This window comes from Haliotis rubra, unplaced genomic scaffold (assembly GCF_003918875.1).
Source record: "Haliotis rubra isolate DU_JTF1 unplaced genomic scaffold, ASM391887v1 Scf851, whole genome shotgun sequence".
Taxonomy (NCBI): Eukaryota; Metazoa; Mollusca; class Gastropoda; order Lepetellida; family Haliotidae; genus Haliotis; species Haliotis rubra.
The window spans coordinates 163785-188960 of NW_025767581.1; the positions used below are offsets into that span (position 1 = coordinate 163785).

General features: G+C 41.1%; 1 protein-coding gene across 5 annotated transcripts in view; it reads right to left on the reverse strand.

Moving 5' to 3' along the window:
• Positions 1 to 334: 334 nt before the first annotated feature.
• Positions 335 to 25176, reverse strand: part of LOC124262739 (alpha-1,3-mannosyl-glycoprotein 4-beta-N-acetylglucosaminyltransferase C-like) — a 67219-nt gene continuing 42377 nt past the window's right edge. For 4 of the 5 annotated variants that reach the window (XM_046697283.1, XM_046697284.1, XM_046697282.1 and 1 more), the window contains exons 2-5: positions 17660 to 18414; positions 11558 to 11637; positions 6781 to 6865; positions 335 to 1497 (exon numbers count right to left, since the gene is read on the reverse strand). In XM_046697283.1, coding sequence (XP_046553239.1) covers positions 350 to 1497; positions 6781 to 6865; positions 11558 to 11637; positions 17660 to 17828 — 1482 coding nt within the window. In that variant the 5' untranslated portion in view covers positions 17829 to 18414 and the 3' untranslated portion in view covers positions 335 to 349. Of the gene's footprint in view, positions 1498 to 6780; positions 6866 to 11557; positions 11638 to 17659; positions 18415 to 18529; positions 18595 to 25176 lie in introns of those variants that run through there. The other variant, XM_046697285.1, reaches the window with a different exon arrangement.

Consider the following 25176-nt stretch of genomic DNA (forward strand, 5'->3'; position numbering starts at 1 on the left):
AAGCACAGTGTCCCCTTATTTATTTCCAGATTTCTTCACAAGCTATGCGATACAAAGCTTGTGAATAAACCTTGGATAAAAATAAAGGAACACTTGTACTTCATGTGATCCCTCATTTTTTTTCCCTCAGTATATATCGCTTACATAAGATATATGATTTTAGGTTTGGCTATTGTGCTTGAGCCTGGATGGTATATAGGTTTCGAGCATAAAGTGTTATTGCACATTAATGCGACCATAATCACAATGTCATAGCACACTCATTTAAGTTGACCATCATAAACATACGCACTGTCATGAAAATATATAACATCTTCAATACAAAAATCATTCGAACAAATCGTAACTTTCATTTGGCAGTAAACACTGCAATTTCTCTTACAATCAACCAAGGCTCCTGGTGCTTTGTAATCTTGATCCTCAAACACATGGCCTTGAACTTGATACTTTCTTCAAGGGTATCAACGTCAATTCGTCCATCTTTGAATTCACCGATCATGATATCGTTCATGCACTGTATATTGACGTCGGTTTTCAGTAAGGTCAAACTGACCTCTACGTGACCGTCGAGCAGTCTGTCTTCCGGGTGACCTACTGAACCAGTATCTACGATAACCCTCCGCAGTCGATGCGGTTCCTGGAAAACGACGGTGAAACTATCGCCGTCACTGGGTGAACCATGTGTCCAAAAATAACCTTCCGTTTTCTCATAAGCTAGACGCGGAATGAATGTCAAAAATACTTTCATAGATGTAAAAACCTCAGCTGGTGGATTATCTCCGTGGTATTTCTTAGTCATCTGGTCAAAAAATCTGTCTTTGAGGGGCTGGATTTTGCCTGGGTAGGACGAGTGAATACCTTGGTGCTGAAACAAAGTTGGTTTGCGCATGCGTTGCACCATTTGCGTGTTCAACATATTGAAATACAAATATGTATAATCTACAGGCTGTTCTTCATAAAATAATTTCAACAACGCAGCTAGTTTTCGTAAGTCGGTATTCTTGTATAACTTCCCAATAAAACCAAGTTCTGAAAATTCCAAACAAGTCCACGTGTCCTGTTGCTCAGCTATGTACTGTTTAACAGCGCCGATGTATCCGTCCACCGTTATGACGTCGTCTTCGATTTGCATATAATACTTTGAAATATTTAAACTGTATTCAAACATATATGCATAATCGAAATTTTGTTTTGCTCGCCATTGAATATAATTTTCAGGCTGGCCATACGTGAATTTCGTAATGGTTATGTTTGGGTAATAGCTAACCGGAGCATGGATGACATGAAGGATCCCTGTGTCAATGGCGTCACTGAAGTTACGCCTAATGTCTCTCGCCAGCTTGGCTTTTATCGTGGGATCCGTATCGGCCAAAAACACAAGAATCAGAACTTCTTTCTGTTCCTCTGGAGACATATTTGACATCAGTGATTTTATAGTATGATCATAATACGACGCCCCCTTGCGTTGAATCGTGGGGATTCCTATCGTTAAAAACACTGAAAAAAAGGGTAGAATAGAATTAGTGCTGAAGAAATGATAATAATGGCGATTAACAAATGAATGCATTCACGTGATTTGTATGTAGGGGCGGTGGGATAGCTTAGCGGTTAGAACGTTCGCTACCCGAAGAAGACCCGGGTTCGATTTCCCTCATGGGTGCAATGTGTGAAGCCCATTTCTGGTGTTCCCCACCGTGATATTGATGGAATATTGCTAAAAGCGGCGTAAAACGCACTCACTGTATTTTATGAAACGATGGGCATGAATGCGGTGGGGCTAATACCAGGTATGGGTGGGACAACTTGGGAATGGCCAGCGAGTCCTAACTTGACACATAGAAGGAAGCGAGCTACAAAGACATATTTTATATCATTGGAAAGATCTCGGGGAGATGAACTGAAAAAATTCATGTGCAAGTGCGCGCACGTGTTCATAAGCTCACAAATGGGCTCTGAAAATGCATTTCTGCAGAAATTACTGGCAGAATTAATTTTTTCCGCAGAAATTTCTGGCAGATTTTTTTTTTACCGCAGAAATTTCTGGCAGAATTTTTTTCCCGCAGAAATTTCTGGCAGAAATTTTATTTCACTACCAGAATTATCTTAATTGAAAAATATTAGACACCATTTTAGGATAATTCAATATGGACTTTATTTAAATGATGTTACTTTCTCCTGTAAACAACTTCAAGTTGGAGGATAATGGTTCCCAGAAGTAGATCGCCGCACAAATCTTACAAGGCATATTTTAACATCTTATCAAGACGAAATGAAAATAAAAATAATATGGTGATTTTTTTATACATCTTTTATTCACGTTCTGTATAACATGAGTTTCACTGGACGAAGTTACAGTCATTTCATGTTAGACATGAGCCCTGTTGCCAAATGTTTCAGAGATAGATCCTCTCGGAGAAATATGCGTCCTATATACTGTATATATATAAATATTTGTCAGGGTTGAGATTGCGATCTGATCTGAGATTCTACCAGTAGAGACTTCGCAGTCTTTACCAGTATCCTACTAGTAGAGATTGAAATCGGATCCTACCTGTCAGATCCGATTCTACCAGTACAATTTCCAATTCAACTGGTAGAAACCCTGATTGTTCTGTAGGCAAACAACACTTTATTTGCTGAACAATAATATTCATTTGTTATGCATGTTATTTTAATATGTGAAAAATGTAAAGAAATTCAAATAATTCCATATCAATGTATCTCACTTTAATACAAATTGCATTAATTGATAATGTCCTAATCATGACCATTTTGTTGATACAAACTATGGTTTCACATATGAAAAATCATATGTAGGATCAGAATGGAGCTTCCACTGGTAGAGATTGCAATTGCATAGGTTATTCTATATAATAAGTTTCTACCAGTACAGACTCCGCTTGCAATCTCTACCCTGGCATATATATCATCTCTATATATACATTGTATATAGTTTAGGTGAATGAATTCATGTATTCAAATCATTGAACGCTTATTATTAGCATATATTCTGAACAACATGAAAAACCCTCAGTCTTTTCCTATAAATATAAGTGCATTCAATATGTTTGGACACATACTAGATACATAATAACAATATTTGATCATTTACATATTCCTAGAAATGCCTCCATCAACACGCTCAACATGACCAGCGTACCGAACTGAGATGATAAACAATACCTGGGCGACAATGTATCACTGTTCAAAGTGACAATACCCGAGAAAATCTAATTGTTTTCACACCTGATAATTTGTTGTTTATGGGGCTGTCCCTACAAGCGGCCACCGTCCCGGTTCGGTTGTCCCTGGTGGCCACAGCAATTAACAATTGCGTAATCCAGAGAGCGGCCACTCAGGGGAAAACACCAAAACAATGTCGGGTGGTGCCGCATGGACAATACACGTCTTTTGGGTTCTATCCAGTAGGTTTTATCGGTTCAGTTAAACACCAGATGATGATATTTTGTTGATTGTAGGAAGACATTAACAGAGAACTTTGTAATGAAACATACATTGGGTCCGCACAATTAAATTTCACAAGATATAACTTTATAAATATTCTCTTTCATGTATTCAAAATACTTTTTTTCTAAACGATGCATAGTTTGATAGTTTATCCATGTATATTGTGGTATTACACAAATATGATATTAAGCAGCATGCGCAAACATATTTAAGTCATATGTCTGCACCCTCAAGTACTTACAATGTCGTATCGGAAATATTCATTGTCCTGCAGCAACAACAGGTGTGCATTGTCTGCCGATTTCAAATAACAATATCAACCGGCATACCATGCAGATTTTATGTGGTACAGGAAAAGGTAGGCAACGGCTCAGTGTCCAAGCAAACATATGTTGCTGGGTAATCTACGATAAGGGTTACTATAATTCATTGCAAATGACAAAACTCTATTAGAGAGGGGTAATCATAATTATCAAAGGAGCAGGTGCCCACTCTTTGCACAGATCAGACTTTACAGGGAATAAGTAAAACAACATGTAGGCGTGCATCAAAGGGATTAACAGCAACAACTATAGGATAGTGGTAATAAAGCAGTGACAACAGGAGGAAGTCAAATGTCCAAGAAGTAGAAAATATACATGGCTGGAATGCTCTGCTAAGTTGTTGCTATCAGTTCATTGTATGCAGATGGGATGAGATATCCTTCATCTCTGTTGATGGAGGGCTTGTGTCCGCGGATTTGAACTGCTTAATCCATGTTGATGTATATATAAGTCTGCTACAGCACCTCAGTCTCGCTTGACAACGGTATAATAATCTATACTGAAACGCCGCATCCTATATAATATAGACGTTGTCATCCATGAAGCGAAAATGTGTTGAAAGAACGATATGAATGTAAGTCACTAACGTGAGGCTCTAAAATCATATGGTGGTGTGCAAATCATATGCGTTTAATTCGTGATTGGTATATTTTCTCATGATATTATTGTATGAATAATCGTTTCCTTTCACACTCGTATTACAACACAAATCATAAAATAGATAAGATCTATATATTATGATCTCGGTAGCAACAGCATGGAGCGTGTTGTTCAGTGACAAAACAATGTGAAAATTCATCGAGGAGATACTTTGTCCTTAACCACCTCAGCATATATTCTATACTTCACGGCAATGACGATTTATCTCCTTTAGACAATGAAAACCTTATAAAATCCGTTCAGAATTATATAACTGAAACTAACCGCTTTACGGAATTCAAGTAACAACCTATAAACATAAAATGCACTTGGTGTCTTGTTATTTATTTTCTTTTCTTTATTTTTATTTTGTTTTGATTCATTCATTAATGTCCTAATGTCTGCTCCATAGAATTAAGTCAAGATAATAACGAACTATATGCGGACAAGCATTGACATAGGCCATATGGCCTGTTTGCTAATCCTATTTCCATTTTGTTATGTTGTGTATTATGAAAAATGTAAACATTAATGGAAATTTTAAAAAATACTGTTTAAATCACAATACTGTATAAATCTCGAACAACCTCTGCGTTTTGCAGGTACAGTGTACAGTTCGAGTGACTATACAAACAATAGAGATACATAAACCATAGCAAAGGGACAACGGGACTCATGTGAGAGATGAAATGAATGCAACTTAGCGCAATGAAACTCATGTAATACAGAGTGTGAATAAACGATGTATAAAGAAATCATCAAATTATTTTTTATTTCATTTCGTCTTGATAAGATGTTAAAATATGCCTTGTAAGATTTGTGCGGCGATCTACTTCTGGGAACCATTTCCCCTCCCACTTGAAGTTGTTTACAGGAGAAAACATCATTTGAAGAAAGTCCATATTGAATTATCCAAAGATGGTGTCTAATCATTTTCAATGAAGACAATTCTGGTAGTGAAATGAAAATTTCTGCGGGAAAAAAAAATTCTGCCAGAAATTTCTGCGGAAAAAAAAAATCTGCCAGAAATTTCTGCGGAAAAAAATTAATTCTGCCAGTAATTTCTGCAGAAATGCATTTTCAGAGCTCATTTGTGAGCTTATGAACACGTGAGCGCACTGGCACATGAACGTTTTGGGTTCATCTCCTCGAGATCTTTCCAATGATATAAATTATGTCTTTGTAGCTCGCTTCCTTCTGTGTGTCCAGTTAGAACTCGCTGGCCATTCCTAAGTTGTCCCACCCCACTGAAACAACATGCGAAGTTTGCCGTGGATACCAAACAACATTGATGTCAATCCGCCCACAGCTTGTTTAATGCCGCCCCGTGAATATCAGGGTTAGAACATATATTCAATAGCCAATGCTTGTCGTAAGAGGCGACTAACGGGATCGGGTGGTCAGGCTCGCTGACTTGGTTGTCACATGTCATCGTATCCTAATTGCGTAGATCGATGTTCATGCTGTTGATCACTGGATTGTCTGTTCCAGATTCGATAATTTTCAGACCACCGCTATATAGCTGGAATATTGCTGAGTGCAGCGTAAAACTGAACTCACTCACTCACATCCCCTGTAATCCCCTTAATGCCCAGGGCAGGCAAGGCAACAACAAGTATCATATTCTTAACGCGACCCGGGATCGAACACCAGACCTCCCGCTGTCCGATACATGATTGCAATAACACAAATATACCTACGACCCCTGAAACATTCAGTGAAACCTCGATGTAGATGAGCCAAAGGTTTGTATGAAAGACATACAAACTATTCGATACTTACGGAGGGTGATATACAATAACTGGTTAATTACCCTCAATGAATGTGTTTTAAGAAGTAAGGGAACAGTGTCAAACTGATAATGCAACCGTGAGTGAAAATTGATTGTTGGTTGCATGAACGGAGCTACACGCCGTCGGCTAGGATGACACGCATACCACGATCCTGGGCCCCGCTCCTCAAAGCGATCGTAGCGCTACGACTGTCGTAAGTCTATGTTAAAGTATTGGAGTTACGATCACCTTAGCGCTACGATCGCTTTGTGGAACGGGGCCCTGGGTACTCGGGTGCCATTCGTATCCAACAGAAGCCTGACCAGCGGAGACCAGCTTTTTTAAGATATACTTTTAATATAACATTTTTTAACTGTACTTACGACAGTCGTAGCGCTACGACAGTCGTAAGTCTATGTTAAAGTATGGGAGTTACGATCACCTTAGCGCTACGATCGCTTTCAGGAACGGGGCCCTGGACGTATTGCGAACTGATGATAACAGCAACGACGGCCTTTGTTTGTACAGAGGATGATCTCTGACCGAGATCTACCATCGATTTAAGTAGCAATGCTTACCGGTTTCGCGTGTCGGTACAGGGAACATGAGGGGGTTATGTTGTGGCGGGGTTGCAGTCACAATGGAAGTCCCACAGGAACAGTCCTGGAAGAGAGCATCGGTACATACTGTTGTTATAAACACATAGTATATGGAATCAGTTCAAGGTCTGATGTTTGGTCTCAAAACTTCAAATATCAGTATTTCCCAAATTCCTGCTATAACACTTTGCAGATGCGGTTTTATAGAACTTCAGGAAACAGAGGAAGACTAACGTAACATGCACATCCCTTCATTATAACGACAAGACAGCTAGCACACCTGAGGAAATCTGCACTATGTGGTCTGATTACTATGGGGATCTGCTGTCACCTCTCGACAAGCCTGAGTTCGACAAGGACTTTTATGAGGAAACGAAGTCAAAAGTGAGTGATATAGCAAAAAGTGGCATACTTGAGAACGATCTCATCCTGAAAACAGATATTACATCCGATGAAGTGAAAGCAATTATTAAGAAGCTGAAAAAGAATAAGTCTCCGGGACCTGATTGTATTACTGCCGAGCATCTCCATTATGCCGGCACTCTTCTGTTTAAACACCTGTCGCACCTCTATAATATGATCGTCAGCTCCTGTCACACGCCTGCCATGATGAGAACTGGAACTATATTATTCCAAGATATAAAGGAAATAACAAAGATAAACGCAACCCAGCTAATTATCGCGGTATCACTCTCACATCAGTGATTGGGAAGGTGTTTGATAGACTGTTGCTTGACAGACTGGAATCCTACATCAAAACTGTAAATCCTGATTTCCCACATCGCCTCCAGAGTGGATTCCGGAACGAGAATGGAGCCAGTGTAGCCACATATGTATTAAAGGAGGCTATTTCATATTTTATCGAGATAGACACTCATATGTCCTTGTTGCCTTTCTTGACAACGAAAGGCTTTCGATAGGATATGGCATGAGGGGTTGTTGTTGAAACTATTCAGTCTTGGTGTAAAGGGCCGTGCATGGCATATCATCCGCCAATCGTATCAAGAAGCAAGTGCCTGTGTTAAATACAGTGGTAAAACGAGTGATTTGTTCAATGTCAACAAGGAGTAGGACAAGGACGTGTGCTCTCAGCATGAATGTTCCTTGTCTATATCAATGACCTGATATCTCAACTTGACGATTTACAATACGGGCTAATCGTTGGTAAGGAGCACATCCCCTCAGTATTACTGGCTGATGACACTACTGTTGCCAGTACTACTGCACATGGACTGAACATGTCCCTTGCTGCTATTCACCGGTATGCCCTCCGCTGGAGACTGACATATAACGCCAGTAAGAGCTGTGTCTTGTCTTTCATCAGTGACAGAAGACAATGTAATAGATCTGTCTTCAAAACAAGATCCGTACGTGACAATGCCGATCCATATACTAGCACGACTTATGCTGGCTCTCTGATGCACACAGAGAAAACAAGTGGACGAACTACTCGAGCTTGTACTAAAGCAAGACAGAAAATCAACTCCCTAAGAGAAGTTGGCCTCAGAGCTGGAGGATTTAGCCCAATATCTTCTTCCAATATCTGGCAAAGAGTAATCGTCCCATCTTTCTATGCATGTGAACTCTGGCCAAATATCAGCAATTGTGAAATCAACGAAATGGAAACTTTGCAACTGTACTTTGCGCGGCGAGTCCAGAATCTCCACAAGAGGTCGTATACAGGTGCTACAATCCAGGTCCTTGGATTATAGACAATGCTGGACAGAATAGACAAGATGAAGCTTCTCTTCCTAGGACGACTCTGTAGAGCAGTCGGCACAACCATTGTGAAGCCGATCTTCTATCTGAGACTGTGCCAGTATGCCACGACTATCACACATAGTACCAGATCCATAACGCATGATCTATTAAACGTAGCCAAGAAGTATGGATTATCAGGCGTACTAGACAAATTTATCAAAACCGGAGAATTCCCATGTAAAAGTATATGGGAAAGCACAGTCCAACGAACCTTGTGTAGATTTGGAAATTGTAAATGGAGAAACACTTTGCAACAACGTCATGATGTGCATAGGTTTAGTGATATTCACACCCAGCTTGCTCCACATCGTCTCTGGAATCTGTGTGTATGGTATGGTATTGAATCTCCTCCTGTTTATGCCCTGGTTAAGCTCGGCATATAACCTGTGACATCGGGACAATGTCTGCTCTGTGACTACGAAAGTGAGGACTTTCTTAAGCATCAATTGCTTTACTGTGAAAGCCTCGTTGAACACAGAAATGTGCTAAGCGAGTCGTTGTTTGATAACCTAAGCCTTGACACCTATTTCAGACTCGATGACATTGCTAGTGATGAAGCTAAGGTCCTGACATACCTCGGTGCCATTACGGATGTGGTCCATGATATGACACTTGACAGCTGGGCAACATTCATGAGCATCGTGGCTAAAAATGTCAGCTCATGGAACTTAAGGTGTATATTGTATCTGTGAAATTATGTCACACACCATGTAAATACAGCTCTTCATATTACTCTTCGTTGTGAAAACCCTGTTGAATTGTCATATGTATTGTCTCTATTGTCAGTGCGACTGACAAGTAATATAATCTAATGTACTCTCCAAATCATTGGGGGAAATAAAGAGTATTCATTCATTCATTCATCAGTTCATGTGTAAACAGTACCTTTAAACAGTATGGGGTATTTAGTAGAACAGTTGACTGTAAGTGGCTACATTTACACTAGTGAGCCTAAACTTTTGATGGGTAGTATATTTGTATCATGAATAATCGTAAGGGGTTTTATTGATGTATGTCGTTCTCATTTTCTGAACTTAACGACCAAGGGCCCGATCCACAACGCGTTCGCAGCATTACGAGCTATCGTAACTATATAGTTTATCATAGACTTACGAATGACGTAGTGCTACGAACGCTTTGTAGATCAGACATGTTTTGTTTAAAGGTTGATCTGAAAAGGGGACGACTGGCTTTTTATCGGATTTAATCAATACACAAGATCACGTGGTGGGTGGCATTTACGCAAATCTCAAGTCAAGAACGAGATTGCATATTTCCATTATAGTTGTCATATCGAACACACTTCAACACCAGTCAATCAATATCGGTAAAGCAGCTATGCACAGCTTGTGCGTGACCAAAGGTGATGGCCTTTGCACGTGGTGTTTAACAAAAAGAAGGATAACAGCGATCATATTTATATCATGTCAATAGAGGATTGATCTGTTGCGCCACGTGCAGAGCATGAGCAGAGCATGCACGTGCACAAAATAGTTAAAAAAACGAAATATCAACCACAGTAAAGTACTGTTATAACGAATCCATGGCGACAACTAGTTCCACTTCGTAATAACCGTATTTTATTGTACGCTTTTCGACTGAAGTGTACATCAGTGACAAAATAGAAATAGACATACATCCGTCAGTTCAGTAAAAAGTGATTGTTATCAATGTAGTTAAGTATATTGACCGATTTTGATTTCAATAATATTTTTGGGGGTACATTATTAACCATCTCGAACTGATGATTAAGATTAGATCAAGTGGTGCTCTCATACTCAATACAACCTTGGATTTACCGAATCCGTGAAGTTTCTAATTTAAAATCATCTGTGGGAAAAATCAATATATACGCGAGTGCCACGTTACCAGGTGTACAACGGTAAATCATAGGCAGTGTAGTATCGACCGGAACAACTAGTGCACGAACATCGATCCACGTCATCTGGGCACGATGACTCGCCTAAGTCCGATCACTGTATATTGCTCAGTTAAAATAGATACAATGTGAATATTTATCTATATCCGAAGAGTATTTACATTTAAGTTTCATTTATTGATTTATGTTTAAAAAGACAAAAGGAGGTAGGTGTCCAAACGTTGTGGTTTGCACGCGCGCATGTCTGTGAGTGAGTGAGTGAGTGAGTGAATGTATTGGGGCGTGTTTTTGTGTATGTATGTATGTATGTATGTATGTATGTATGTATGTATGTATGTATGTGTGTGTGCGTGTGTGCGCGCGTGCTTGCATTCGTGCGAGGGTGGATGTATGTATGTGTGTGTATGTCTTTGTGTATACATTGTATGTATGAGCGAGTCTGTGAACGGCGCTCTGTCGAGTCTCGGCAATTGATACATGATGAAGTGTTAACGTTGCTATGATCCAAGTCGTACCTTCTGACGTGCTTAGATGCCGCTGATTCTATTCTAATTCTGAATCACCACACGTGAGCTCCAGGAACAGAAGATGAGAACTAGTTCTTATTGTGTCCCGTTTTAACGACTTGAACTTGCATGTATGTTCCAGACAGGCACAGACTTTAATCATGGTAGACAGTGTTATATGACATGGGTACCCGTAGGTAGTGATCATAATTATAGAGAATTATAGAGAAATGGTGTATCAGTTTTTACGTGTGACATGTTATACTCTGTCCGACGTCAAGATGTGACAATAATTAGAGGTAAGGTAAAATTGGGTTTAACGTCGTGCTTGAGAATATTTCGCTCATATGACGACGTGACAATAATTAGAACGGCCTTAAATTGTTCAATTCTTCAATAGCATTTTAAATGTTGTTTATGAAATTCATCACTGGATTCACATTTAAGACATAAGACATTGTCCAAAAGTGTTTTTGCGCTTAGAGCACCAGGAGCTAATTGAGCCTTTCCATCAGAATTTCAACCAAGCCGTTGCCTCAGATAACGGGAATTTAACGGACACTCTATTTCTGTGTGAATGTGTAACAAATGGTATTATTATCATTAATACCTTGACTTGGTCTGTCCCCTCCTCGCGGATTCCCATGATGTCTCTGTGACTATGTACTCGTTCCACCTCCACATCCTTAACTGAAACAGTCAGTCTAAATTTAAAATATGTACAATGTTAACATCCTAAAACAAAATCCAAAATCAAGATTACATTGGAGTTGAGCATTATTATAATCGGTAATGTAATAAACATGGATATAATCCATTCTGAGAAGAAAACGAAGAGAGGTACAACAACAAAATACACAAACGTTTCCTATTGGTGAGTGAGTGAGTTGAGTCTCAGTGAGTGAGTAGGTCTAGTTTTACGTCGCACTCAACAATATTCCAACTATATGGCGGTGGTCTGTAAATAATCGAGTCTGGACCAGATAATCCAGTGATCAACAGCATGAGCATCGGTCTACGCAATTGGGATATTATGACATGTGTCAACCAGGTCAGCGAGCCTGACCACACGATCCCGTTGGTCGCCTCTTACGACAAGCATTGGTTACTGAAGATCAATTCTAACCCTGACCTTCACGGGAGAGTTGGGTCTCAACAGGATGCTAGTTATAACGCTTAGCGTCAGTTTAATGTGAGGGGAAAGTTTGAGGTGATGCAGGTACAGGGCCTCCTTTCACAAAGCACTAAGGTGATCGTAAGTCACTAAGGTAACCTTAGTGCAATGTTAAAGAATGGGAGTTAAGATTAACCTTAGTTGCTTCGTGAAAGGAGCCCCTGGTCGTTTACCACTTGGGTGGAAGTCCGACCACAGGACTGCTGACATACATAATCAGAGCCAACATGGGTGGGAGTGAGTGAGTACAGTTTTACGCCGCTTTTAACAATATTCCAACAATATCACAGCGGGGGACGACAGAAAAGGGCTTCACGTATTGTACCTATGTGGGGAATCGAACCCGGGTCTTCAGCGTGACAAGCGTACACCTTAACCACTAGGCCAGGATGGGAACCCAAGGTCACAGGTTGCTGTTACAAAACGCGGCCGCAACTCCCCACAACGCCGTTTACATTTGTATAAGATCTTGTGCATGTCTGCTGCGATATCGCTGGCATGTGATCAAGGACACAAACTATTTCATGACTGGTGTTACTGCAGCAACAAAGTCGACAAAACCATTTCTGTAATGATGAGCAATCTCTACTGACAGAGGGACCCATTGTACATCATAGACTATAGCATAAGTGAAGCGCTGCATAAAGTGAAGACTATACCATAAGTGAAGTGCTATTTATGATACAACGTGAAATCACACAGGAATAGTCCATTGTCCCTAAATAAGAACTATGGATTACAAAATAACTCTAAATCGATAGTCTAATAAATGTCAGTACTGCACATGGCAATAAATACCTATACCAAACAAAATTTGCTGTTTGTTATTTGTACACACATCACTGGAAACAAATTGATTAAGAACTATGTCCAAGTTGACATCTTAACAGTACGGGGCATCGCGGTACAACACATTTTACAGGCTGATGGTGAATTGAAATCTACTACACTGTTCCCGATTTTTAGTTATTTTGCAATTCATCGTTCTCATTTTGAGACAAACGGATTAGCTATCTGTGATTCCTGACAAATCAGGAAACAATAGCCAGTGTCTTCAAAACTGGTATTTTCTAAAATTCTAAATGTCTCTAACGTAAAATTCAAACTGGTGGCATTAAACCGTGCTAACGTCTTCTTTCGGTGAATTAGACGTCAGGGGCCGTATTTATAAAGAATCTTAGAATTTTCGTAGTTTTGGTCTTAGAATTCCTAAATCGGTCTTAGTTAAAAGTTCGCTCTTAGAGTTATCTACAAAGACATATCATCAGTAGACATCAGTATCATCAGCAGAAACTTTGGCTGTTCCTTGTCTTCCAATTTGGGAATGGTTCCTGACATTTGCTACGGAAATGGGGCACAAGACCGGCCGTTGAGCAGGTCCAGACCAGGATATGAAATTGTACACTCTGCATGGGATCAATAACGTCACAAAACTACAGACGACTACACCATCGATTGCATAATTGTCGATTTCAGACCATCTGTTGCAAACAAGATTTGAGCTGGGTGTAATATATTGATCTAATACAAAAAACACGATATATCAAATTGCAGCCTAAGTTAATTATTTGACTTTTCATTCTCTTCAAGAGTAAGAGGTGCACACGCCCATCAGATCGATATGTTAGTCGATGTCAGTGTCACAACCTTATAATGCTCAGTTTTATATAGGGATAGAAAGGTTTCATACTAAACGTCGACATCCCAGAAATCCGGTTTAAACCGATTCCGCTGTGTGTGCAAGTTTGTTTGTGTGTTTGTTGGCAATATTTCACCCACCATATATCCAGTACATATGCACCGGAGTCTAATTTAAGTGATTTATACTCATTAAACTGTTGTCTATTTTAGACAGGGATTAGAATAAATATACTTCTTGCAGAAGACGCAGAAATAGGTAATATAGATGTCTAACACATTATTTGTAATGAATTCGGTAACGGATATGAGCTCCGTATTGACAGGAATCCGGATTAGTCAGCGTCTGGTATGGACAGATTCCACTGTAGATATAATTAATGGTGTATCATATGATAATGCGGCTTCGTAAATTGGACTGTTTCACAAAGATCGGTATGTACGTTTTGATATCAAGGTATATGCATCGATTACTGGATTTAACGAAAGTTACATGTATGTTTCATTAAAAGACTATAGTAATGTAATAATGTAATCAAACCCAACCGTACTGAATATTGTTAATAATATATTACATAACAGTCTGGTACACAGATACACAAAATAGTTCCTTCTAAATGGGAAACTGAAATCTTGTACTATTATAAATGCACGTTTCCTGTGACACTTATCAGACTACAACCGTTATAACCAAGCCATCCCTCTCAGCAGTAGATAGGGATACTGCAGTAGGTCAACGTGATGTCTGACACTAGGACAAGTTACTGATATGTGTGTATTATTAGACAACTTGAGATAAAGCTAAACCTGCTTCTGTTCTACGGTCACCATACCCATGTCCGTCATTTTCAAAGTGACGATCATGCTGTTGATCACTGGATTGTCTTGTCCAGACTCGATTATATACATATCGCCGTCATATAGCGGGAATATTGCTGAGTGCGGCGTAAAACTAACTCACTCACTCACTCGAAGTGATGAGATGTCGGAGAACTTCGTTACTTCGGGATTTTCTCCCACATTAAGCTGACACCTCGTGATGTATCTGAACTACTGTTCGAAGCGCCTTAACTCAAACTCCCTCACTCGCTGTTTTCAGCAGTATCGAACACAATATGACAATATTTTCCAGCAATGGGTTCAGAACCAACCTTGCCTCACCAAGTGTATATACAAATATAGCCATTTATTTGGGTTTGTCATATAATACATAATATTTAACTCAGAGGTTTAAGGAACCTTTTCTCTTTTTAATATCACAGATAACACTACTGGCTACGTAAACCACATGTCTGAAATGAAAACTGATGTCAGTGCTAAAAACGAAATGATTATTTTTTTACGCAAACGAAAGTTACTGCGCACGAGTTTGTTTATATTGTTATATACTGTGTTTGTTTATATTGTCATATACTGTGCCTGTTTATATTGTTATACATTGTGCCTGTTTATATCGTTATATACTGTGTCTGTTTATATTGTTATATACTGTGTCTGTTTATATTGTTATATACTGAGAGACTGAAAATATCATTAACATTTTTATCTCAGTAATATAAGATCAAAATACTGGACTGTAATATCTCTCATTCGGGACTTACAGTGGTTCTATTTTATGTTTACATAAGAGTTTCTCAATCTTAATTGAACCAAATTATTTTAACTCAAACTTACACAGATTATCTTTCACAGACTGTTCCATGAATGAGTAACGGTTCTATAGACAAAAAGCATTAACAGTTATTTAAAAATTCAATTTTAATAAAGAACGGTATCATTCGTTTTGTCCCTCACTTGAGCTTTATTCGGAATTCGTGTACAGACATGAAGACCCTGTACAGAAGGATGGCAGGTCCTTCCAAGGCGGAGACTTGTCCTGTGTGGTCACTGAGCACAGCGGAGAGGTATCCTCCCAAAACTTCCACACCTTATAATAACAACATTTCTGGTTGACTGCACACAATTTAGCATACTGATTACATCAGTCTGTAATGGTTTAATCCATTAATCAGTAATGAATACAGAGCAGAGTAGACGAACACAACTGTGAAAGGGACGTTACGGTGGTGACATTATATACCGTGACACCACCGTCACAGTCGCAGCGGAGATGTTTTCGGAAATGCGTTTCCTGTTACATGTGAAGACGGTGTCCTGTTAGTCACTCATTTCTACTTCCCGGTGAATGAAGACACTATCCTTTTTTTTACCCATTTCACATCACCCAGATGTCTTATTTCATATATTCCGAAAGAAAATGTTAGTGCACTGTTCTCGAAGCAAACTATGCCATCACTAGAAATTGTAGAATACGAAGATGAGCAGTTTGGCCGGTTTGTGCGGTTTACCTAAGTATCCAGTGCTGATTAAATGCATGTGTTTGGACCTGTCAGTGGTACCAATTTCAATAGAATCTTGCGGGGTCCCTTCGACTTGGAGCTGTGACAAGAAACGTCAGTCAGACAAACGTTTTTCAACAAAACACAGTCTCATCTGTTTGGAGACGTTAGCAATAGTTCGCAGTGGGGTAGCCTAGTGGTTATAGAGTTCGCTCGTCACGCCGAAGACCCGGGTTCAAATCTTCACATGGACACAATATGCGAAGCCCATTTCTGCTGTCCCCCGTCGTGATATTGCAGGAATATTGCTAAAAGCGGCGTAAAACTAAACTCGATCACTCACGTTAGCTTATGTAACGCACATTCACGACTTGCCACAGAATAGCCGTACACGTGTGACGTTACGTCAGGACAACCATATTCGGTTGGTGCAACTTCAGAATCGATACCAAAGTTCACATTAACAACACGGACAATTCATTAGTTGAGACCTGTTAGTGGCACAAGTGTACGCAACCGGTTGAAGGGGCGCCACATCTGGGTATGACGTCCGGAGACGAGCCCAATCTTACTTCCATGTCAACGTCAGGCAGGACTAGCAAGGTGTAGACAGAAGTCAACACTAGGACAGTGTACTATTCACAAATGAGTCCAAGATTCATCTGGAGAGCTCTGGTGCTCGTGCAAGGATCTACAGACGTCCAGGAGAACGTTTTAGCGTGACGCTTACGTTCCTTAACGTCGACAGTTTGGGTGTCAAGGGTGTGCAATCATCGGAGAAATCGGATATTTATGGTGAGATAGTCTCTGTAATCGGGTGCATTCATTATAACACATTCGCATTCTAAACGCATTAATTTCAAATCATAATTCTTAACTTGTAATACTTTTCAGTTTACTCCAGTTGCTTGAAGCCGTTAAGTATTTGACGTTAAGCATTGTATTGACTTTTTGACACAGCGTTAAGGTTTACAATACGTATATCTGTCTATATATGGATTTCATTAATTCCGGACAAGTTACTTTATACATTTTTAAACCATGAAGTCCAAAGGTTAAGAGGAATTGATCCTCAGTGAAAACATTCAAACTCTATTAATGTTTTATCACTCTTCAAAAGACCCGTGAAGGTCCGGGTTGTCGTAAGAGGCGAATAACGGAATCGGGTGGTCAGGCTCGCTGACTTGGTTGACACATGTTATCGTATCCCAATTGCGCAGATCGATGCTCATGCTGTTGATCACTGGATTGTCTGGTCCAGACTCGATTATTTACAGACCGCCGCCATATAGCTGGAATATTGCTGAGTGCGGCGTAAAACTAAACTCACTCACTCACTCACTCTTCAAAAGACTGGGTGGGAGTGGGGTTGGGGATGGATTTGACCCCCACATCCTCAGCCCACACTCCCCGTACACGCCGGTTACAAAACATATGGAGTTCTATAGACGCAGTAAGTACGTGAGTTGTGGAGAAATGTGTAACATTACTTCATCAACATGTGTTGTCAACCAGCTGTCAGTGTATGCTTCACGACTACATAATAAAGCCATATACTTACCAGGGTGCTGCCTCGTCAGCAGTAGAAACTGAAGAGTTACAATACATGCTAGAAGGGTCACGATAATCGGAGACGATCCCCTCCGGAACAGATTCACTCTGCTGGCGAGCCTCATGGCTTTGAGACCCCTTACAAACAGAGCAGAGCACGGCCTCCTTACGCCTGCCATGCTCTAATAACGCCGTGTACACCTTGTAAGGGTCTTTGAACCAACGATGTACCGCGTGGGAAGAACAGAAAATTAGAGCTCATCCAGCGTCATTCAAGTCCAATGAATATGAGCCGCTACATCGAACACGGAATTTTCACAACTGCGTCCTGGGCCCGCACAGAAAACACCAGTTTGTTTACAACCGATCTTTCACATCTCCACATGAAAGCTGATTGGCACACAATAAAGTCTTCGCTTCCCTCGTGACAAAACCTATTCATTCGTGTTTTGACCAAGTCTGTTCGGAAACCTGCCCCCAAAGCATACTAAAACATACAGCACAGAAATTTTGGAAGGTCAACCAATCGTCCCTCAATCTGTGTTGTGTAACCACAAATACAGCATTGGGTATGACTTATCGTGTTGAAATATTTCCTCGTTGGCCATGCGATGTTATACCACGGAGAGACATCACTTTCTTTTTGTTTGATCCATCAACTCATAAAAATACTTCCTTCTTTCTGTCCTGCTCTTCTTGATCTCAATTCCTTTGATTATATCCCCATCTGAGACAGCTTTGGTGAGGTTTCATGAGGTTTCATATCTGAAATGTACACAAACGGAAATTAATATTATACATATATCAATGTGGAACATTTGTAATGTACGACGTCGAGATATGTTCTGTTGCAACACTTTCTCTGCATATTCTTTAGTACCTGGATTCTAGCCCACACTGTAAGAAAGAGGCACCCGACTGCATTCACACAAAGTCACGACAATCGAACAACTGGGAGCCTAGATCACGTGTTCACCGCTGAATAGGCACCCGTCCATTGACTGACTGAACAAAGAAACGAATGGGCAACTAAGTTGTGTGTGAATGAACTGATCTATAAACGAAGCGTCAGATGTCATCTAAACAGACAAGAACATACAAGTGACAACAAAATGTCTGCTAACAAGAGACTGGATTGTATGATGTGTTTATGAATCGTCACCAAATAGTAACTTGAGCGAAAGGTTAGCCTATCACGCCCCTTCAGGGGCAGCAGTCAAAGGTACGTCAACACGTAAGACACCGCTGCCTCTTTGTGAGATGAGGTAAGGTAAATGAATAAATGGATGCAGTCATAATATCCCCCAAATAGACAGGTAAACGTGCAACTAATGACGTATCGAAAATGAGTTTTAAATGAAAACGTTTGAGTTATTCTACCTTTATACAATTGTTTGTGATGTGCCAAATTCATCAATACATGTAGACTTGAGCAGTAAATCCATTAGTGTATTCGTGTCTCGCCTTATGTACCAGAGTAAAAACATAACCCATAAAATAACCATAAAATCATAAAACATTAAATAAATTATTTCATAATCTCTTTGCACATTAAAGACAAGTAACTGCAATCACGGGTTGGAATGGTTGGGATATGTACAAATATGTACAAATACAGAAGTTCATCCGTTGGTCCACAACACAACACAACACTTTATTCGGGGTCTGACTGTGCAATTACATAACAGTGCAGCAACGGCCAGGCAGCGATAGTTAGACAAACGCTTAGTCTCTGAATATATACTCTCCCACAAAAGAAACGCATATAAGAATTTCAACTGTATTTTTATGTTTATTTTGAAACAACTTGTAGGCTTTATGAGTCAATGAAATATAGCGAAATTGCACACTGGGAGTGCAGACTTATCCGTCTTTGGCACCAACTCGAGGAAAGTCAGTTTGAGTGTCACATGGAGACGTGTGGTGGCGCTGAAGTCAATACCTCGTGTGACCGCGGTGGACATCCAGAACTGCACGGCATCGCCTCGCATCGAACGAATAAGTCTCAGAATCTCGTGTTGCCCAATCGCAGCCCACTCTGCCTGTAGTGCCTGTGCGAGTTGCTGAAGTGTCTGGGGCTGAGGGTTACGGCGTCGCACCCGTCTGTCCAGGGCATCCCACAGATGTTCCATCGGGTTTAAGTCCGGTGATCTTGAGGGCCATTGATGTTGTGGTTCTGGAGGAAGTCTCTAGTGTGACGTGCTGTGTGGGGCCTGGCATTGTCCTGTTGACAAAACTCCCTCTGGCGATCAATGATTGGAAGGAGGTGTGGGCGTAGGATTTCGTCACAATACCGTTGAGCTGTCAGGTTGCCCTGGATCATCACCAAATCACTTCTCCTACGGCAGGTGATCTCTCCCCACATGATAACACTGTCCCTGCCGAATCTGTCCACCTTGGGAATGCAAGCCTCGGCGAAACGTTCACGTCGATGTCTGTACACCCGCATTCTTCCATCGCGTCGTTCCAATAGAAATCGTGATTCATCACTGAACCAGATTCTACGCCAATTCGGTAGGTTCCAGGCCTGAACGTTGGTGCACCATTGAACTCGATGTCGACGATGTTGTTGTCGAAGCACAGGGCCAAAATAAGGTCTTCTGGCACATAAACCAGCCTCTCTCAACCTGTTCCTGACGGTCTGTGCAGAAAGCCTCCTCAATCCGGGTATTTGTCGAGCGGTACTGGTCGCCGTAGCTGTTCGATGACGCAGGTGATGTACCGATCCTGCGCCGCAGTGGTCGCTCGAGGTCGCTCGAGGTCGCCCACTACGAGGGGCATCTGCTACCGAATTCTGCCAGCGATATCTCTCCCAGAGCGGTGAAATGGTGCTTTGGTGAACATTCATGCGCCGGGCAACTGCACGTTGAGACTGGCCAGCTTCAAGCAAACCAATGGCGATATGACGGTTGGCTTCACTTAGACGTGGCATTTTGCGTTCGTCAGCAATATTCCAAATACAGTGAATAATCGACAGACAGCGATCAACCTTTTATACCCATCATTGAGACTATCTGATCCCCAACTTTCACGTGCATTACATGTGAATTGTGTATTCTGTGACACCACACGCCGAAATTGAAAATCATGCTGTTAAATACGGCGTATTTTACGGATGGTGCGTTTTGTTGTGATGTTTCAAAACATAAACACCACAGGACTCATAAACAGAGCAAAACCTTTTGTAAAATGAATCACGTTTTAATTCATTGCTACATGAAATTGCTATTTTCATGATGCGTTTCTTTTTTTGGAGAGTATATTATAATTTTGATAGTAACAAACAAACCCATTATAATTGAAAAGGAGCCCCAGGGAGACCAAAGATTCAGAACCTGAGGAAATCTAGATTTGCTTCATTTAGGGCTTTAGCATTGCAGAGAGGGATAGGCAGTAGGGAAAATAATGTGGTCAGGGACTGTGAGACAGACTAAAGCGAAAGTCAGCTCACCTGCCTAGTCGCTATCCGAGGGCCAAGTGCCTCTTTCAACAAGAATTCAACGTATACCACTGACTGCCAGCAGCCCTGTACCGCATTAAGGTGCAGGTATGGCCAGCCTATAGTGTCCAGCACATCATCAACAATGTTTAACTTCCGTGGCCAACTGGCCATACGTTAATGTTAATTATAGGGGTGGGTATTGCAGAGAATTTTCACATTGCGATATATTGCGATGCGAAAGCATATATTGCGATATGTATTCAATATATTACAAGAAGTATTTTTAAACATAAAACTACTTATAATCGATTTAATGCTTGATTTATAAAGCAAAAACACAACAAAATAACAATGCTTTATTAAGCTTTAACAACAACCTTTAATCATGACAAAATAAAATGTAAATAATATTTGGCACAAATGAAACAAGGAAATATCCGAAGATTTCCGAGTGTTACGAAGTTTTCCGAATGCAACTCGAAATACAGGTTTTGATCAGCGTATCGCAGTACGTATCGTTTTCATGTTTGAACCGGTAAATAACGTTAAACCGGTTATATTGCGCAGCCCTAGTTAATTACACGCAGCTGACCTGCATAGGGCTGTGCTGATGGTCATGATCATAAGCTGTTGTTCTTTCATTTCTATTGGCAGCACTGTGAAGAGTTCGATACACAACTTTAACTTTACTCAGGGAATATACCACCATGCCTATACTACCTGTTAAGCCTATACTCCCTGTTAAGCCCATATCCCGCCAAAGTGCCTACGATACTGATGTACAAATGCCAGCCGTACAGTTAGGAACACACGTGGGCACACACTTACGTACATTAATTATCAGGCAACTATTTTTCAAAAGATACGACGTAGGGACGCTAAGCGAATTGAGGTGCCGTAGACTTGTGGGGTATAAACACTAATTGGAAGGACCTTTGATCATGAAGTCCAAGATACTGCGGGTTCGAGTGTAAGATTATTATGTTCATGACCCCTAAATAGTGAGCGTCGTGATTCTCTTGAACCCGGCATCATGCACGCCTAGATGAGTGAGTGAGTATGGTATTACGCCGCTTTAAGCAATATTCCAGCAACATCACGGCAGGGAACATCAAAAATGGGCTACATACATTGTACCCATGTGGGGAATCGAACCCGGGCCTTCGGCGTGACCAACGAACGCTAAAAAGCTTTAACAACTAGGCTACCCCACCGCCCGCACACCTAGATGAAGCCGGTACTTAAATACCTACCTCATGGCTTCAGCTTTAACATAGTGACCCACCTGAGGTCGTTAACATATCACCTACATAAAACTGAATGCGTCATGCCCTATTTCAACTCGCATTACCAGACTCCCTATCCTCAACCCGTTAACAAACTACCCGTGAAGATTCTGGTTAGAATTGGTCTTCGGTAACCATCTTTTGTCGTAACAGACGACTAACGGGATCGGGGTGTCAGGCTCGCTGACTTGGTTTTCACATGTCATCGTATCCCAATTGCGTAGAATGATTATCAAGATGCTGATGACTGGATGCCTGGTCCAGACTCGATTATTTAATTGACTGCCACCATATAGCTGGTATATTGCTGAGAGCGGTGTTAAACAACAAACCAACACCCTAAACATACAGACAACTTACCTCAACCCGTCAGCATACCGATACATGAAAGCTTTAGAAGACTCACTTACATCAACCCGTCTACATACCGACACATGAAAACTTTAGCAGACTCCCTTACCTCAACCCGTCAACATACACACACATGAATCCATATGCAGACTCCTAAAACTCAAGCCGTCAACATACAGACACATGAAACCTTAGGCAGACTCACCTACCTCAACCCATCAACATACAGACACATGAAAGCTTTAGCAGAATCCCTTACCTCAACCCGTCAACATACAGACACATGAAAGCTTGAGCAGACTCCCTTACCTCAACCCGTCTACATACAGACACATGAAAGTTTTAGCAGACTCACCTACCTGAACCCGTCTACATACAGACACATGAAAGCTTTAGCAGACTCCCTTACCTCAACTCGTCTACATACCGACACATGAAAGCTTTAGCAGACACACCTACCTGAACCCGTCTACATTCAGACACATCAAAGCTTTAGCAGACTCCCTTACCTCAACCCGTCAACATACAGACACATGAAAGCTTTAGCAGACTCACCTACCTCAACCCGTCTACATACAGACACATCAAAGCATAAGTAGACTCCCTTACCTCAACCCGTCTACATACAGACACATGAAAGCTTTAGCAGACTCCCTTACCTCAACCCGTCTACATACAGACACATGAAAGCTTTAGCAGACTCACCTACCTCAAACCGTCAACATACAGACACATGAAAGATTTAGCAGATTCCTTTTCCTCAACCTATCAACATACCGACACATGAAAGTTTTAGCAGACTCCTTTACCTCAACCCGTCTACATACCGAAACATCAAAGCATAAGTAGACTCCCTTACCTCAACCCGTCTACATACAGAAACATGAAAGCTTTAGCAGAATCCCTTACCTCAACCCGTCTACATTCCGAAACATCAAAGAATAAGTAGACTCCCTTACCTCAACCCGTCTACATACAGACACATGAAAGTTTTAGCAGAGTCCCTTACCTCAACCCGTCTACATACAGACACATGAAAGCATAAGCAGGCTAACCTACCTCAACCCGTCAGCATACCGACACATGAAAGCTTTAGCAGACTCACCTACCTCAACCCGTTAACATACAGACATATGAAAGCTTTAGCAGACTCCCTTACCTCAACCCGTCAACATACAGACACATGAAAGATTTAGCAGACTCACCTACCTCAACCCGTCTACATACAGACACATCAAAGCTTTAGCAGACTCCCTTACCTCAACCCGTCTACTTACAGACACATCAAAGCTTTAGCAGACTCACCTACCTGAAACCGTCTACATACAGACACATGAAAGCTTTAGTAGACTCCCTTACCTCAACCCGTCTACTTACAGATACATGAAAGCTTTTGCAGAATCCCTTACCTCAACCCGTCAACATACAGACACATGAAAGCTTTAGCAGACTCCCTTACCTCAACACGACAACATACAGACACATGAAAGCTTTAGCAGACTCCCTCACCTCAACCCGTCTACATACAGACACATGAAAGCTTTAGTAGACTGCCTTACCTCAACCCGTCTACATACAGACACATGAAAGCTTTAGCAGACTCCCTTACCTCAACCCGTCTACATACAGACACATCAAAGCTTTAGCAGACTCCCTTACCTCAACCCGTCTACATACAGACACATCAAAGCTTTAGCAGACTCCCTTACCTCAACCCGTCTACATACAGATACATGAAAGCTTTAGCAGGCTCCCTTACATCAACCCGTCTACATACAGACACATGAAAGCTTTAGCAGACTCCCTTACCTCAACCCGTCTACATACAGACACATGAAAGCTTTAGCAGACGCCCTAACTTCAACCCGTCAACATACAGACACATGAAAGCTTTAGCAGACTCACCACCTCAACCCGTCTACATGCCGACACATGAAAGCATTAGCAGACTCACCTACCTCAACCCTTCTACTTACCGACACATGAAAGCTTTAGCAGACTCCCTTACCTCAACCCGTCAACATACAGACACATGAAAGCTTTAGCAGACTCACCTACCTCAACCCTTCTACTTACCGACACATGAAAGCTTTAGCAGACTCCCTTACCTCAACCCGTCAACATACAGACACATGAAAGCATTAGCAGACTCACCTACCTCAACCCTTCTACTTACCGACACATGAAAGCTTTAGCAGACTCCCTTACCTCAACCCGTCAACATACATACACATGAAAGTTTAGGCAGACTCACCTACCTCAACCCGTCTAAATACAGACACGTGAAAGCTTTAGCAGACTCACCTACCTCAACCCGTCTACATACAGACACATGAAAGCTTTAGCAGACTCCCTTACCTTAACCCGTCTACATACAGATACATGAAAGCTTTTGCAAAGCGCCTTACCTCAACCCGTCTACATACAGACACATGAAAGCTTTAGCAG